This window comes from Rattus norvegicus, chromosome 10, assembly GCF_036323735.1.
Source record: "Rattus norvegicus strain BN/NHsdMcwi chromosome 10, GRCr8, whole genome shotgun sequence".
Taxonomy (NCBI): domain Eukaryota; kingdom Metazoa; phylum Chordata; class Mammalia; order Rodentia; family Muridae; genus Rattus; species Rattus norvegicus.
Window position 1 is genome coordinate 80,735,139 of NC_086028.1, and position 12,611 is coordinate 80,747,749.

Sequence of the window (12,611 nt, forward strand, 5' to 3'; positions counted from 1 at the left end):
GGAAGGGGGAACCCGATTTCGAGCCTACAGGGAACTGACATCCCACATCTACCTGCCTACTGGGTTGCATCACTGAGCAGGCTCGAGATGGAATAACCAATAGTTCTCCCATGTCTGCCACACCCCACATCTCTCCACGACCAACAAACGGTGTCATCTCAACAGGTGAGCATTTCAAAACTTGGCTGGAAACCTTCATTTCTTTGTCTCCCATCTCTACACTGAGCCCATCTCCTACGAGCTTCCTCTCCTTCAGAACACATCCAAATCTAATCTGATGTTAGGCATTCAACCAACATCACACTGGTTCAAGCTATCGGCTTCCCACCCACCTGTCCTATGCCATCTCTTTCTTTGGGAGCTGTTTCTATACGTGCTAAATAGTCGTTCCACAGACATCTTCTTCCTTGCCTGGACCCCCTAATGCTTCCAACTGCCATCAGAATAAAACAGAATCCTGTGCTAAAGATTTTGATCCTTTATGATCTGAATACTCCTTCATTTCCCATCATGCTCCAATCATAAACCTCCCTTCAAACCCAACAGTTCGTACCCAGCTCATGGCCACTGCTCTTACTATACCGTCTCCTTTAGCTCTCCCCACTCCTGGGTCTTTATAAGTTGCTACTTTGACATCACCCATGCCTAGATCCTGTGCCAATCTCATGTGGCTTCCTTGACCGCCTCAAGCAAAAGCAGTATGTTAGCCTCCCCTTGAACACGGTTCCTGTCTTACTCTATTGGTTTCTCATGGTTTATCACTAAACTGATATTAATTTATAGGTTTCCCCACGGGAACGTAACCTCCTTGATTGCAGGTGTCTTATTTTTTGATTTTTATCTTAGTCACTAAATCCTTTGCTATCCACAAAGTTACATGCAGCCACAAAAACAAAAAGTAAGACAATAGAAAGGTTTACTGGGAAATGTGAGAGCAATCCTGCACATGCAGGCAGTTTAGAATTTCACAACTTCCTTTGGCTAGGGAGGCAGCCAGCATGCACAAGGCTCTGATTCCCACTGCCTTCCTGCAAGCACGTGGCCGGTAGTAAAGCACGGATGTTGGACATTGAGAAAAACTTTACAACAGAAATGTTTCCTTTTATTCGGGATTTTCTTCCCTGGTCTTAAATTTCTCAAATAAACTACTTAAGGTACTTAAGGTGTAGACACACTGCTCCAGGCCATGATCTTCAAAGCCAAGTTTCAAGAAGATGGATGCAAAACGAAGCACTATCAGAACGCTATGAGAATGCTATCAGAGACAAGCGTAAGAGAAACATTATGAAACCATCATCACAGCTATTTTTAGGGGAAGAAGTACAAGTGTTTTTTGGTCAGCTTCTGAATCAGGTGCTAACACAGTCATGCCTGTGCTCATGGAAAGACAACAGGAAGAGCTGACATAGAAGGCAAGCTGTCTCATACAGAAAGACTTGGAAAGAAGACAAAAAGCAGGGTCTTTGGCAGAAAAATACATGTAAGCATTTCACGTTTTACTTGGTGAAAATTTAAAAATGCGAAGAAACATTCTCCCAGCCCCGCCCCGGACCTTGTATATTAGAACAAGTTCCTGAAGCAAGGAGAACAGGAAATTGAATTCCTTTCCAAATGAGACTTGCTCATACAAGCATAAACTTGTGACCCAGGCCTTGTGAGCAAAAGAATAACAAAAAGCAACTAACACTTTGGTGCAGTCAAAGTATTTAGTTTGGCTAACTTGTCCAAAGACTACCTCAGTCTATTTAATTACTATTTGCAACTCTTGCTTCCCCATAATTAACTGTGATTCCATCCTTGGTGGCAGTAGCCCACACAGGAATGCAGAAAAGAGGACCTTCGGCTCCAGTCTCAAACACATCATCCAAGTCCCAAAGGTATTTAGGATCTGGGTTTTTAAAGAATTAAAAAGAACTAGCCAAGAATAAAAATGACTGATAGAAACCAAGAGCAACAGGATATGCAGAAATCAACAAAGGAGGAACATCGGAAAATTGTGAAAAAGCAAAACAACTTCATGGATTTGCTAAGAGAGCCTGAGGTGGAACAGCAGGCTTAACTATCTACACAAATCCTGCCTAAGTAGAAAAGATGCGCCCGGCAGGATGTGAAGTCGGCTACCAAGGAAGTGAATGTGAGAGTGGTGAAACTCTGATGCACTAAAGACGAATCTCCCTGGACACTTCTTCCTGAAGACGCACCACGTATCACAATTGTTTTATTTGTTCATGTAGTTAGCTTTTGTTAAAAAACCAAACCAAACCAAACCTTTCTTCCATTGCTTCCTCCACTGATGTAAAAACAAGACCTTGTCCCCTTCGTTCACTGCTGTACCCCGAGAGCTTAGCAAAGCGTGCCAAGTGCGGGTCACCCACGAGCACTCGAGAGCACACCCTGAATGAAGGAGCACACATTACCTTGCACTCGTCAGCCGAGAGGTTATGATACAGCGGGCATCCTGAGATGGAGAAATGTCTCTCGTGCTTTCCTGTAAGATGTCCTGTTAAAGGAGGGAAAACTCAATGTCCAGGAAGAATATGCACACCGGAAGCGAGATTTCTGACAAGTCTGTTTTTACCATTCCGTTTTACTACATAAATGTTACCACATGGAGCTGACTGAAGATCACGACTTGTCGCCCTCCTCTATTACTTTCCTCCCCAGAGCAGGCCGTCTTTGAGATACACTTAAGTTACTTTTTGAGGCAGGGTCTCACTGTGTAGCTCTGGCTGGCTTGGTACTCAGTATGCAGACAAACTGGCCTCTGCCTCCAGAGCACTGGGATTAAAGGTGTGTGATACCACTGCCCAGCTAACAAAGGGGTTTAATACCATCCTCTGAGATAAAGGCCATCCTGAAGTTCCAGAACAGCCAAGGCTACACAAAGAAATCCTGTCTCCAAAACCAAAAAACAAACAAAAACCTTTGTTAAGTTAATCCAGTTTTAGGAATTTGAAAAAAGTATACTACTACTCTCCCCACTATGCAAAACTATCCTACGTTTAGCTCCTTTTAATAATCAAAAGAAATTCATTAAAAGTGAAAAAATAACCCAGCCATTTCTACAATATAGAAACGTATTTTGATAATTTTGAACAAGATTCAACATATTTTTGTTGTTTTCAGATTTAGTTTTATTTTATTTATATAAGTATACTGTAGCCATTTTCAGACACTATACAGAAGAGGGCATCGGATCCCATTACAGATGGTTGTGAGCCACCATGTGGGTCCTGGGATTTGAACTCAGGACCTCTAGAAGAGCAGTCAAGTCAGTGCTCTTAACCTTTGAGTCATCTCTCCAGCCCCTTACTTTGTTTTTGGAGACAGGGTTTCTCTATGTAGCTTGGCATCCTGGAACTTGTTCTATAGAGATCAGGCCATCCTCAAACTTAGAGACCCACGTGACTCTGCCTTGTGCTGGGATTAAAGGCGCGCCAATACTGTCTGGCTCAACACTTTTTTTTTAATGAGTGCTCAGCTGCATATACATCCACGTGCTAGAAGAGGGCGTCAGATCCCCTTATAAATGGGTGTGAGCCACCATGTGGTTGCTGACAATCGAACTCAGGACCTCTGGAAGAGCAGCCAATACTGAATCATCTCACCAGCCTGAAGGATAAATATATTTAAAGATTTGAACTTCTACAACTAAACTCTAAAATAGGAAGATCAGCATAAGGCCTTCTTAGGGAAAACACTAGGGATGACACAGGAAGCTTGCTCTAACTAAAAAGCTGTCTTTCCTCTCCCTTCCTCTTCTTGGTCCTCCCCACAACCCCCAAACTCCCTTTTAACATTTGTGAACAGAAATGGAGCCCGGGGTCTGAGCCATGCTAGACAAGCACGCTACCGTAACACAGCTATGTTTCTCTCCATTCTAACTTTTTTCCTTCCTTCCTTCCCAAGATAGGGTTTCACTCTGTAGCCCAGGCTGGCCTTGAACTCACAGACCTCTGCCTGACTCCCAAGTGCTGCAATTAAAGGCATGGTCCACCACCACCCAGCTAAACAGGTCTTATCATCATCATTAGTTACTAGTATTAGTGCTGTTGCTACTGTCCTTACTAGCGCATGTACACTGAAGAGGACATTTGGAAATTGGTTCTTGCCTTCTACCTTTTTTGTTTATAATTTATTAAAACTTAATATTGTAAAGAATCTGGGGATTGGGGATTTAGCTCAGTGGTAGAGCTCTTGCCTAGGAAGCGCAAGGCCCTGGGTTCGGTCCCCAGCTCTGAAAAAAAGAACCAAAAAAAAAAAAAAGAATGTGCATACAAAAAATCCCCACACAGGGAATGGTTAGACATCTCAAATTAGTTTCTGTACAGTCAGAAGAACCAATTGAAGCTGTGGAACTTCACATTGAGTTTTACACTTTCCTCTAAATATATACGCTTATTTCAAACAAACAAACAAACAAACAAACAAGAAATCCCACAATTAAAACTAGAAAAGTAGGGGTTGGGGATTTGGCTCAGTGGTAGAGCACTTGCCTAGCAACCGCAAGGCCCTGGGTTCGGTCCCCAGCTCCAAAAAAAAAAAAAAAAAAAAAAGAAAAAAAAAAAAAAACTAGAAAAGTAGTTCTGTACTTCCTTCATGCTTAACCATCATTACCTGCATTCACAGATTTACCCTTGCCTGTTCTCCTTTCTACACGTCATTTCAGGCCCATCTCTGTATTTGTTTACATGTGTATACACTGTGTGTGTAAGATCTGCAGATGACATGTGCCGCTTTCTGTTGTCTTATTTTTTCCTTTTGGGTTCTACCTTGTTGAGACAGATCTCTCTTGTTTTGGGTGCTGTGTAGCTGTACTACTGGCTCTGCTGGCTTCCACCAGTAATGATATTTCTGCCTATTTCAGGGCAGTAGGAACACTTTACATTTACACTTTATGAGCGTTCCATTATCAGGTTTGCTTTTAAGGCTAAACCCAGAGTTGTTTTCCTGACTCCTTAGGCAGCATCTGTCCGTCCGTCCGTCCATCCATCCATCTACCTATCGCTCTAGTCTCAGTCTCACTATGTAGCTCTGGCTGTCCTGGAACTCAAGTCTGGCAACATGAGTTTCATCTCTACAACCAACATAAGAAGTGAAGGAAAGAGTCACCCCCGAAAACACGTCTTCCACACCCATGCTGTGACAAGGGCACCCATCCCTACACACATAATAAAATACATACAAGCCTTAAAAATACAGAAAACTGAACAGTATTTCTTTAGTGTACATCTTTTCCAAGAGGATTATAAAATACCAATGACTCAAAGGGCTTGAGAAACTACACTAATGAGGAAAAAGATAAAACCATTCACGATAACCTGCAAGCCCACAAAAACCTTCACCCTCCTAATGACACCCAACGCCCTCCTCTAGCTGCCATGACTGTGTGCTTGGCTCATGCTTCTGCACACACATACACCACACAATTTTTTTCAGAAAGTTCATCATTCTTTCATGGTGAACGAAATGTTAACGTTTGGGTTAAGGAGTCATTAGGATTTTAAAAATTATACAGCAGGGGGGTGAAGTTGAGTCTGGGAGGAGTAGCAGGGAAAGAGATGATCAAAATATTCAGCAGGAAATTCTTTAAAATAATAAAAAACATTAAAAAAAACCCTTAACATAATCCATACAGTAAGCTGTGAAAAGTGAAAATAATCTATGGGGTTGGGGATTTAGCTTAGTGGTAGAGTGCAAGGCCCTGGGTTCATCTTCAACTCTGAAAAGGGGGAAAAAAGACAGAAAGAAACAGATTCTAATGTTAGAGAGTCATATACTCACAGTCACATATTGCCTAATGCACAGCCAACAGTGGACCTCTAAACACAAAATAGGAGAGCGCACAAGCAAGGGTTCTAGAATTTTTGTGGTGCTGAAAAGTCGCTATCAGTTAGTGATGCTGCAGTTGGTCTGTGTAAGTGCTCTGTGTACGCACAATTCATGTATTTGTGGTCACCATGATACAAACCTACCATGCTGATTATAGAAAAATGCAGCATAGGAGTTGGGGATTTGGCTCAGTGGTAGAGCACTTGCCTAGCAAGTGCAAGGCTCTGGGTTTGGTCCCCAGCTCCGAGAAAAAGAAAAGAAAAAAAAAAAATGCAGCATATACCATCCTACATAGCAAATAATGCTTAGCAATGTCAGCAACCATGTTATTGGTTTAGGATATGTTATATTTTTCAGTTTTTCTATTTATTTGGAGACAAGCTCACTAGACAGCCCAGACTGGCCTTAAACTCAAACACCTAGATAGACCTTCTAAGTGGGAAAATTAATGGCACTTGCCACCATGCCCTGCTCAAAATTATTTCAAATCCTTCTATTTAATAAAAAAGTTCAGAATAAAGCAGCATCCAAGTTACACAAGCAGACATTACACACATTCTGAATACTTGCTGCTCTTATAGAGGACCCAGGTTCTAGAGGACAAGTCTCTAAAAAGCATGATGCTCTCTTGTTTCTGACTTATCTCAGGTTGCTTTGCTCACTGGGGTGTAGGAGCAATAGGCTGTGTCATATATAAACACACACACACACACACACACACACACACACACACACACACACACACCCAACAACAGCCCAAGTGTATAGAAGGCTATATCATCTAAGCTTGTCAAAGTATATGTTCTCAAAATATGTCCTTGCTATTGAGCAACAGGAGGCCGTTTCTTAGAGAAAACTGTTCTGGGATCACAGAGACTGCATGTTTTACAAACTGAAGGCTGAGGGTCTTCTGTTTAGCAGGTCCACTGGCACCAATTTCCCAACTGCTCCTAATCGTTAGCATCTTTAACAAAGCATTTTAAAAAGTATTTACCTTTAAACAATACACGATGCTACTGGTACACTTTATAAGCATAAAGATAAGTTTTATATGCACTGGGAAACCAAAAAATTCATACTGAGAGGCACCTTTATCTCTCTATCAGCTCCTCCAGACAGAGGCTCCTGCCCAACAGCTAAACCACAGCTTACTCAAGCAGCACAGATAAGCTTCAAATCACTGTGAGGATCCCCCTAAAATGATCATTAAAAGTTAAGTCTTGAGAAGACGAGATACTTATCAGAAGAGGTTTCTCCTACTTATACTAACTAATACACAAAGCTGTAAGAATCAGATACTCCTGGTCTCATGCAAACTTTCCTAGATTCACAGTCTCTTCTTAAGAACCCTGTTTTCGGGGGCTGGAGAGATGGCTCAGCAGTTAAGAGCTCTGACTTCTCTTCCAGAGGACCTGAATTCAAATCCCAGCAACCACATGGTGGCTCACAACCACCTGAATAGGATCCGATGCCCTCTTCTGGTGTGCATGAAGATACTGACAGTGTACTCACATACATAAAATAAAATAAAGAACCCTGTTTTCCTTGTCTCCGTAACAGCTGTGGCCTGGCATCCACTATCCGGCATTACCTTATGCTCTATCGGTACCCATGAGCACCTGCCACCTGATTGGCATGAGGCACTCCAGAGAGAACTTGTTTTCCATGTTTGTTCCTGCTTAGGAAAGGAGGGAAGTTTTCACTAGGAAAAGCATGTTGAAAAAAGTGAATGGTTCATGACTGTCACATTTCCTGCAACTAGATGTGTTATTATTTACAGACAATAGGCCAAGAACAGTTCCTATTCATGAATTCACAACCACTCAAGTGTCTGAGAAGCTAGACCACAACGGAATCCTGGGCCACAATACACATGAAGCTGGGGCACACTCACCTAGAGAGTTGCAGCCCGGCGTAGGGCACTTCATGTTGAAATTGTAGCTTTCGTGAAATCGACGACGCTTGGGGCGGTGAGAGAGATCACTGCCTGAGTCCTTCAGGGACATGTCCTTGGCAATGCTCTCATCATGAGACACATTGGGACTGGAGATGTCTATGTCAGACTCAGAAGAAGGTGCATTTCCAGTCGGAGTTCGAGGTGGCGACTCATCATGATCAGCTGTATTTTTAGTTTCTAAAGAAAAAGCAATTGGTAGAACTAGTGAGTGGGTCCCTTTATTTAAAGATTCACTAGATACGAGTTCTCGTTCTACTGTCATGAGCCCTCACTCTCTGTAGCTAAGAATGACCTTGAGGATGTGATCCTCCTGCCTCTCCTTCCCTAGTTCTGAGTCTATAGGCATATGCCACCATGCCTAGCTTTATGCAGTGCTAGGGAACAAAATCAGGGGCTCTGCATGCTATGCCAGCAGTCTACAAAAGTAACATCTACAGTCTTCAAAGACCTAACTAGTAATTTTTAGCTACTTCTCCACTCTAAGACATTGACATTTGGTGTAACTTTAACTCCTGATTGAATAAATCTGAAGTTCAGGTAGTACATGTTACTTCTCCATGTTTCCCCTAAGCTCTTAATCCTGAGTAATCAAAATCACATATAAAGTCTGAAAAGTTACCAAAAGGAGCCAAATATGACAAAGCTGTGTTCTCGCCATCAAGTGTTGTATAATAGTGAAACTTAAAACTACTTAATGTCAAAAATTCACTGAAATGTATTGTCTTCTTTATTGGAAAAGTTAGTTAAATAAATAATGAGCCTATTCCCTTCCTCAGGCCTCACAATACAGAAAAATCAATGGCTGGGTGTGGTGGTGTGCTCTCTTAATCCCAGCACTTAAAAGACAGAGGCAAATGTTCTCTACAGACTACAGAGCAAGGCTACACAGAGATCCAATCTCAAAACCAACCCCCACTTAAGAAAGGAAGAGGAAAAAGAAACTGATATCATTTTTTTTAAGGGTCTCAGAAATGGCTCAGCAGTTAAGAGGCTGCTCTTGTTCTCCCAGAGGACCTGAGTTCAATTCCTAGCACCCACCATAATGGCTCATCCATAATGGCTCATAATTGTCTATAACCAGTTCAGGGATTCCAGTTCTAGGGGAGTCAATGGTATTAGCACACAAGTGATATGAAGACATAAACGTAGGCCAAACATATAAATTTTAAAAACTTCTTTTAATACTTAGTGTGTATGAATGTTTTGCCTGCATGTATGTGTAAATCAACATGCCTGGTGCCTGAAGTTATTAGGGTCTCATAATCTTGAAATTTACTTCTTTTCTTTTTAATTAAAAGAGAGAGACACAGACAGAAAAGACATTTAGGGGGTTGGGGATTTAGCTCAGCGGTAGAGCGCTTGCGTAAGAAGCGAAAGGCCCTGGGTTCGGTCGCCAGCTCCGAAAAAAAGAACCAAAAAAAAAAAAAAAAAAAAAAAAAGAAAAAGAAAAGACATTTAGCGCAATGTTCTCTCTCTTTTTTTTTTCCCTTTCTAAAGATTTTATTTTTAATTATGTGTATGAGGGTATAATGTGGGTTCTGGCAGAGACCAGAAGAGAGTGTCAGATCTCCTAGAATTGGAGTTACAGGTAGTTGTGAGTCACCAGACATGTGTGCTAGGACCCCAACTCAGGTTCTCTGTAAAAGCAAGCTGTACATGTGCTATATGTGGTCACGCATGCCTTTGATCCCAGCATTTGGGAGGCAGAGATATTCAGATCTCTGTGAGTTTGAGGCCAGTCTGGTCTACACAGTAAGTTATAGGACAGCCTGGGATATATAGAGATTCTGCTCCCTTACCCCTGCAAAAAAGAGCAGTATATGTTCTTAAACATTAAGCTATCTCTACAGCACACTTAGGGTCTGATTGCTGGAGTCCAAGAGTGCTACAGAAACGATACACTCTTAAATCAAGGTTTACAAACCAGATACCTATAGAGGTTAGACAAGGTCAAAGAATGTCATTGCCTACCAGAGGTGACAAGTACTATTCAGTTCCAGTTAATAATTACTGAGTAAATAAATGGCCATTCAGTATTTCCGATCTGTCCTGTTTCAATTAACCCATGAGTTCAAAGCCAGCCTGATCTAGATAATGAACTTCAGGATACCTTGGAATATAGAGACACTCCAAAAAACAACCAATCAAAAACATTTAAGCACTGGAGCTGGAGAGATGATTCATTGGTTAAGAGCTGTGGTTATTCTTCCAGAGGACCTGGGTCTGCTTACCAGCACCCACACAGCAGCTCCCAATTGTAACCCCTGTACCAGGGTATCTTGTGCCTTCTCCTGGCCTCTACAGGTACCAGGAACAAATGTAGTGCACAGACTTATATGCAGACCAAACAATACAAATAAATACAAATTTAAAAATTAGTACAGGTTTTTATATGAAAATCGCTGTGTTTCCAAGTTTAAAAAGTTTAAAAAAAAAAATTGAAACTCTGCAAACCAACCAATTAATCATGTTACCTGGCTGAAGAATCTGAGTAGCTTGTAAGATCTGCTCTAATGTCTCTTGCTATAAGGCTCTTAAAGCATGGGGTCACAACCTTAATGACCTAACACTGCCTATCACTAATGGTCACTCCTAGTCAGTAGTGTGGAGATAAATGGAATAGTAGTCATGGCTCTAAAATCTGGGCATCCTTCATGTGAGGTTCAGAAGGCTCTGCCTCCTCCCTATTCTACACCTAACACTCAAAAATACTGTGCAAGACAGTGAGACATTAGACAAATTGAGTATGGTGGCACACATCTGCAGTCCCAGCACTCTAGAGGTAAAAGGATTCCAAGTTTGAGGGATATTTTTCAAACTCTGATTCAAAAACTACAAACCAAGCAAACAAACAAAAAGGAATCAAGTGACCAGCGTCTGCTTACCTAAACTCTGACAAGCTCTCTGCAGGGCAGGTATCTCCCTTCAAAGAGAACCGACCAAGCCCTCTGTACAGAACCAGTCACAGACCCACTCACCTCTATCTGAAAAATCAACCGCCTGTTCCGTTTCAGAGCCCGAGGAGCGAGTCTGCCGGAGGGGGTACTTTTTTGGAGTCACTGGTGTGGGCTGCTGCTGACTCCGAGTCACTCTTCTGGTAGAATAGGCGGGTTCCTCAGTGCCGAAAGATGGCAAATTTCGAACAGGGCTGGAATCTAACCCCAGTTTTAAAAGATATAAAATAAAGGAAAGAAGAAAACCCACTTTATATCCATTCACACAATAATCAGAAGTTTCTTTTCTTCTATTTCACAAAACCCAACGAATGCTGACATTATATCCATCTCTCTAAAGAGTGCACGCCAAGGGGCAGGGGGAATGATATCGTAATAATGGCAGTACAGGGTAACTAGTTTAGGATCTAAAGACTGAGTTTCACTTGATTCCACTTTACCATAGCAACAATCTGTGGCATCCTATGCAAGTTAATATCTCTAAGCTTATTTCTTTACCCACGCGAGAGAAAAATACTTTAGTATGGGAAAAATAAACAAATAAACAAATGAAAGACAGTAGTGCTATATTTCTCGAGCTTACTGTGAGAAAGTTCCTGGCTTCTTTGTTTGTTTGTTTTCCAAAACAGAATCTGAGTGTAGCCCTGGAACTCATTATTCTGTAGACCAGGCTGGCCTTGAACTCACAGTGATCCACCTGCCTGTCTGCTGAGTTGCTAGGACTAAAGGCATGTGCCTTACCACACAGAGGGAGAAGAGTTCTTTTTTTTTTTTTTTTTTTTCGGAGCTGGGGACCGAACCCAGGGCCTTGCGCTTCCTAGGTAAGCGCTCTACCACTGAGCTAAATCCCCAGCCCCGGGAGAAGAGTTCTTATCAATATTAGTTACACCGCCTATTTCTTCCCTGCTATAGCCCATCCTAATACTGATGTTCTAAAACCAACATAAACAGTGTTTGTTTGTGAGGGGCTGTGTATTCTGACTACCCTTGTACTCTTACAGTTACCCATGGTGTGAGCCACCATGTGGGCGCTGGGAGTCAAACGCAGGTCCTCTGCAAACACAACTAAGTACTCTCAACTGCTCAGCCTTCTCTCCAGCCCCTTAAGTTCTTCCCACAGAGAAACCTATTCTTAAGCCTTCATAAACCTTTCCAATCTCCAGCCAGATGCCTCTTAAAGGAAATAAACTCAAAGATAAAACTGAAGAGCATTTGAAATTACAATAACCTAACACAATGTCAAGTTGAAACTGTCAAAGTGTCAGGAGACGTAAGTTGGTACAGGGCCAGGGCCCTAAGACTGTATCAGTCCAGGGGCTCTTGTCACAAGTCTACATTTCACACTAGGAGGACAGGTGACTGATGCTACCAAAAACCATGGACTCTGTGGCCATGAAATAAAATAAGTACAGAGACCCCCAAGCTCATGGCTAGTTGTTTTGAATATCCATCCCTTTAGGGCACAGCTAATTGCAGTGTCTAAGAACCATTATGACTCTCTGTATGTACGATCCTTCTGCCGAAAGTATTCTGCTCATCTTCAATTTGAAAAATCCTACCAGATTCATTCATTCTGCTCTAGACCTTCCCACAAGAATGTGGTTGCTCCACCTCTAGGCTTCCATAGAATTTGTTAACAAATTGTGTGTGCACACATATGTATGTATGTATGTAAGTGTATTTGTATACATAGATACACACACACACACACACATACACACATCTATAAACACACAGTTACTTCTTTGGTACTTTTTTTGAGAGCCAGAGTCATTATGTAGCTCTGGCTAGCCTTGAACTCTCTATGTAGACCAGGCTGGCCTTGAATTTAGAGCTCTGTAGGTCTCTGCTTCCCAAGTGCTGGGACT

General features: G+C 42.0%; 1 protein-coding gene across 9 annotated transcripts in view; it reads right to left on the bottom strand.

Moving 5' to 3' along the window:
* Kat7 (lysine acetyltransferase 7) overlaps positions 1-12,611 on the bottom strand; it is a 34,053-nt gene that overhangs the window by 16,804 nt on the left and 4,638 nt on the right. For all 9 annotated transcript variants that reach the window (NM_001415103.1, NM_181081.4, XM_063269112.1 and 6 more), the window contains exons 3-5: positions 10,768-10,944; positions 7,727-7,966; positions 2,418-2,500 (exon numbers count right to left, since the gene is read on the bottom strand). In NM_001415103.1, coding sequence (NP_001402032.1) covers positions 2,418-2,500; positions 7,727-7,966; positions 10,768-10,944 — 500 coding nt within the window. The remainder of the gene's footprint in view (positions 1-2,417; positions 2,501-7,726; positions 7,967-10,767; positions 10,945-12,611) is intronic.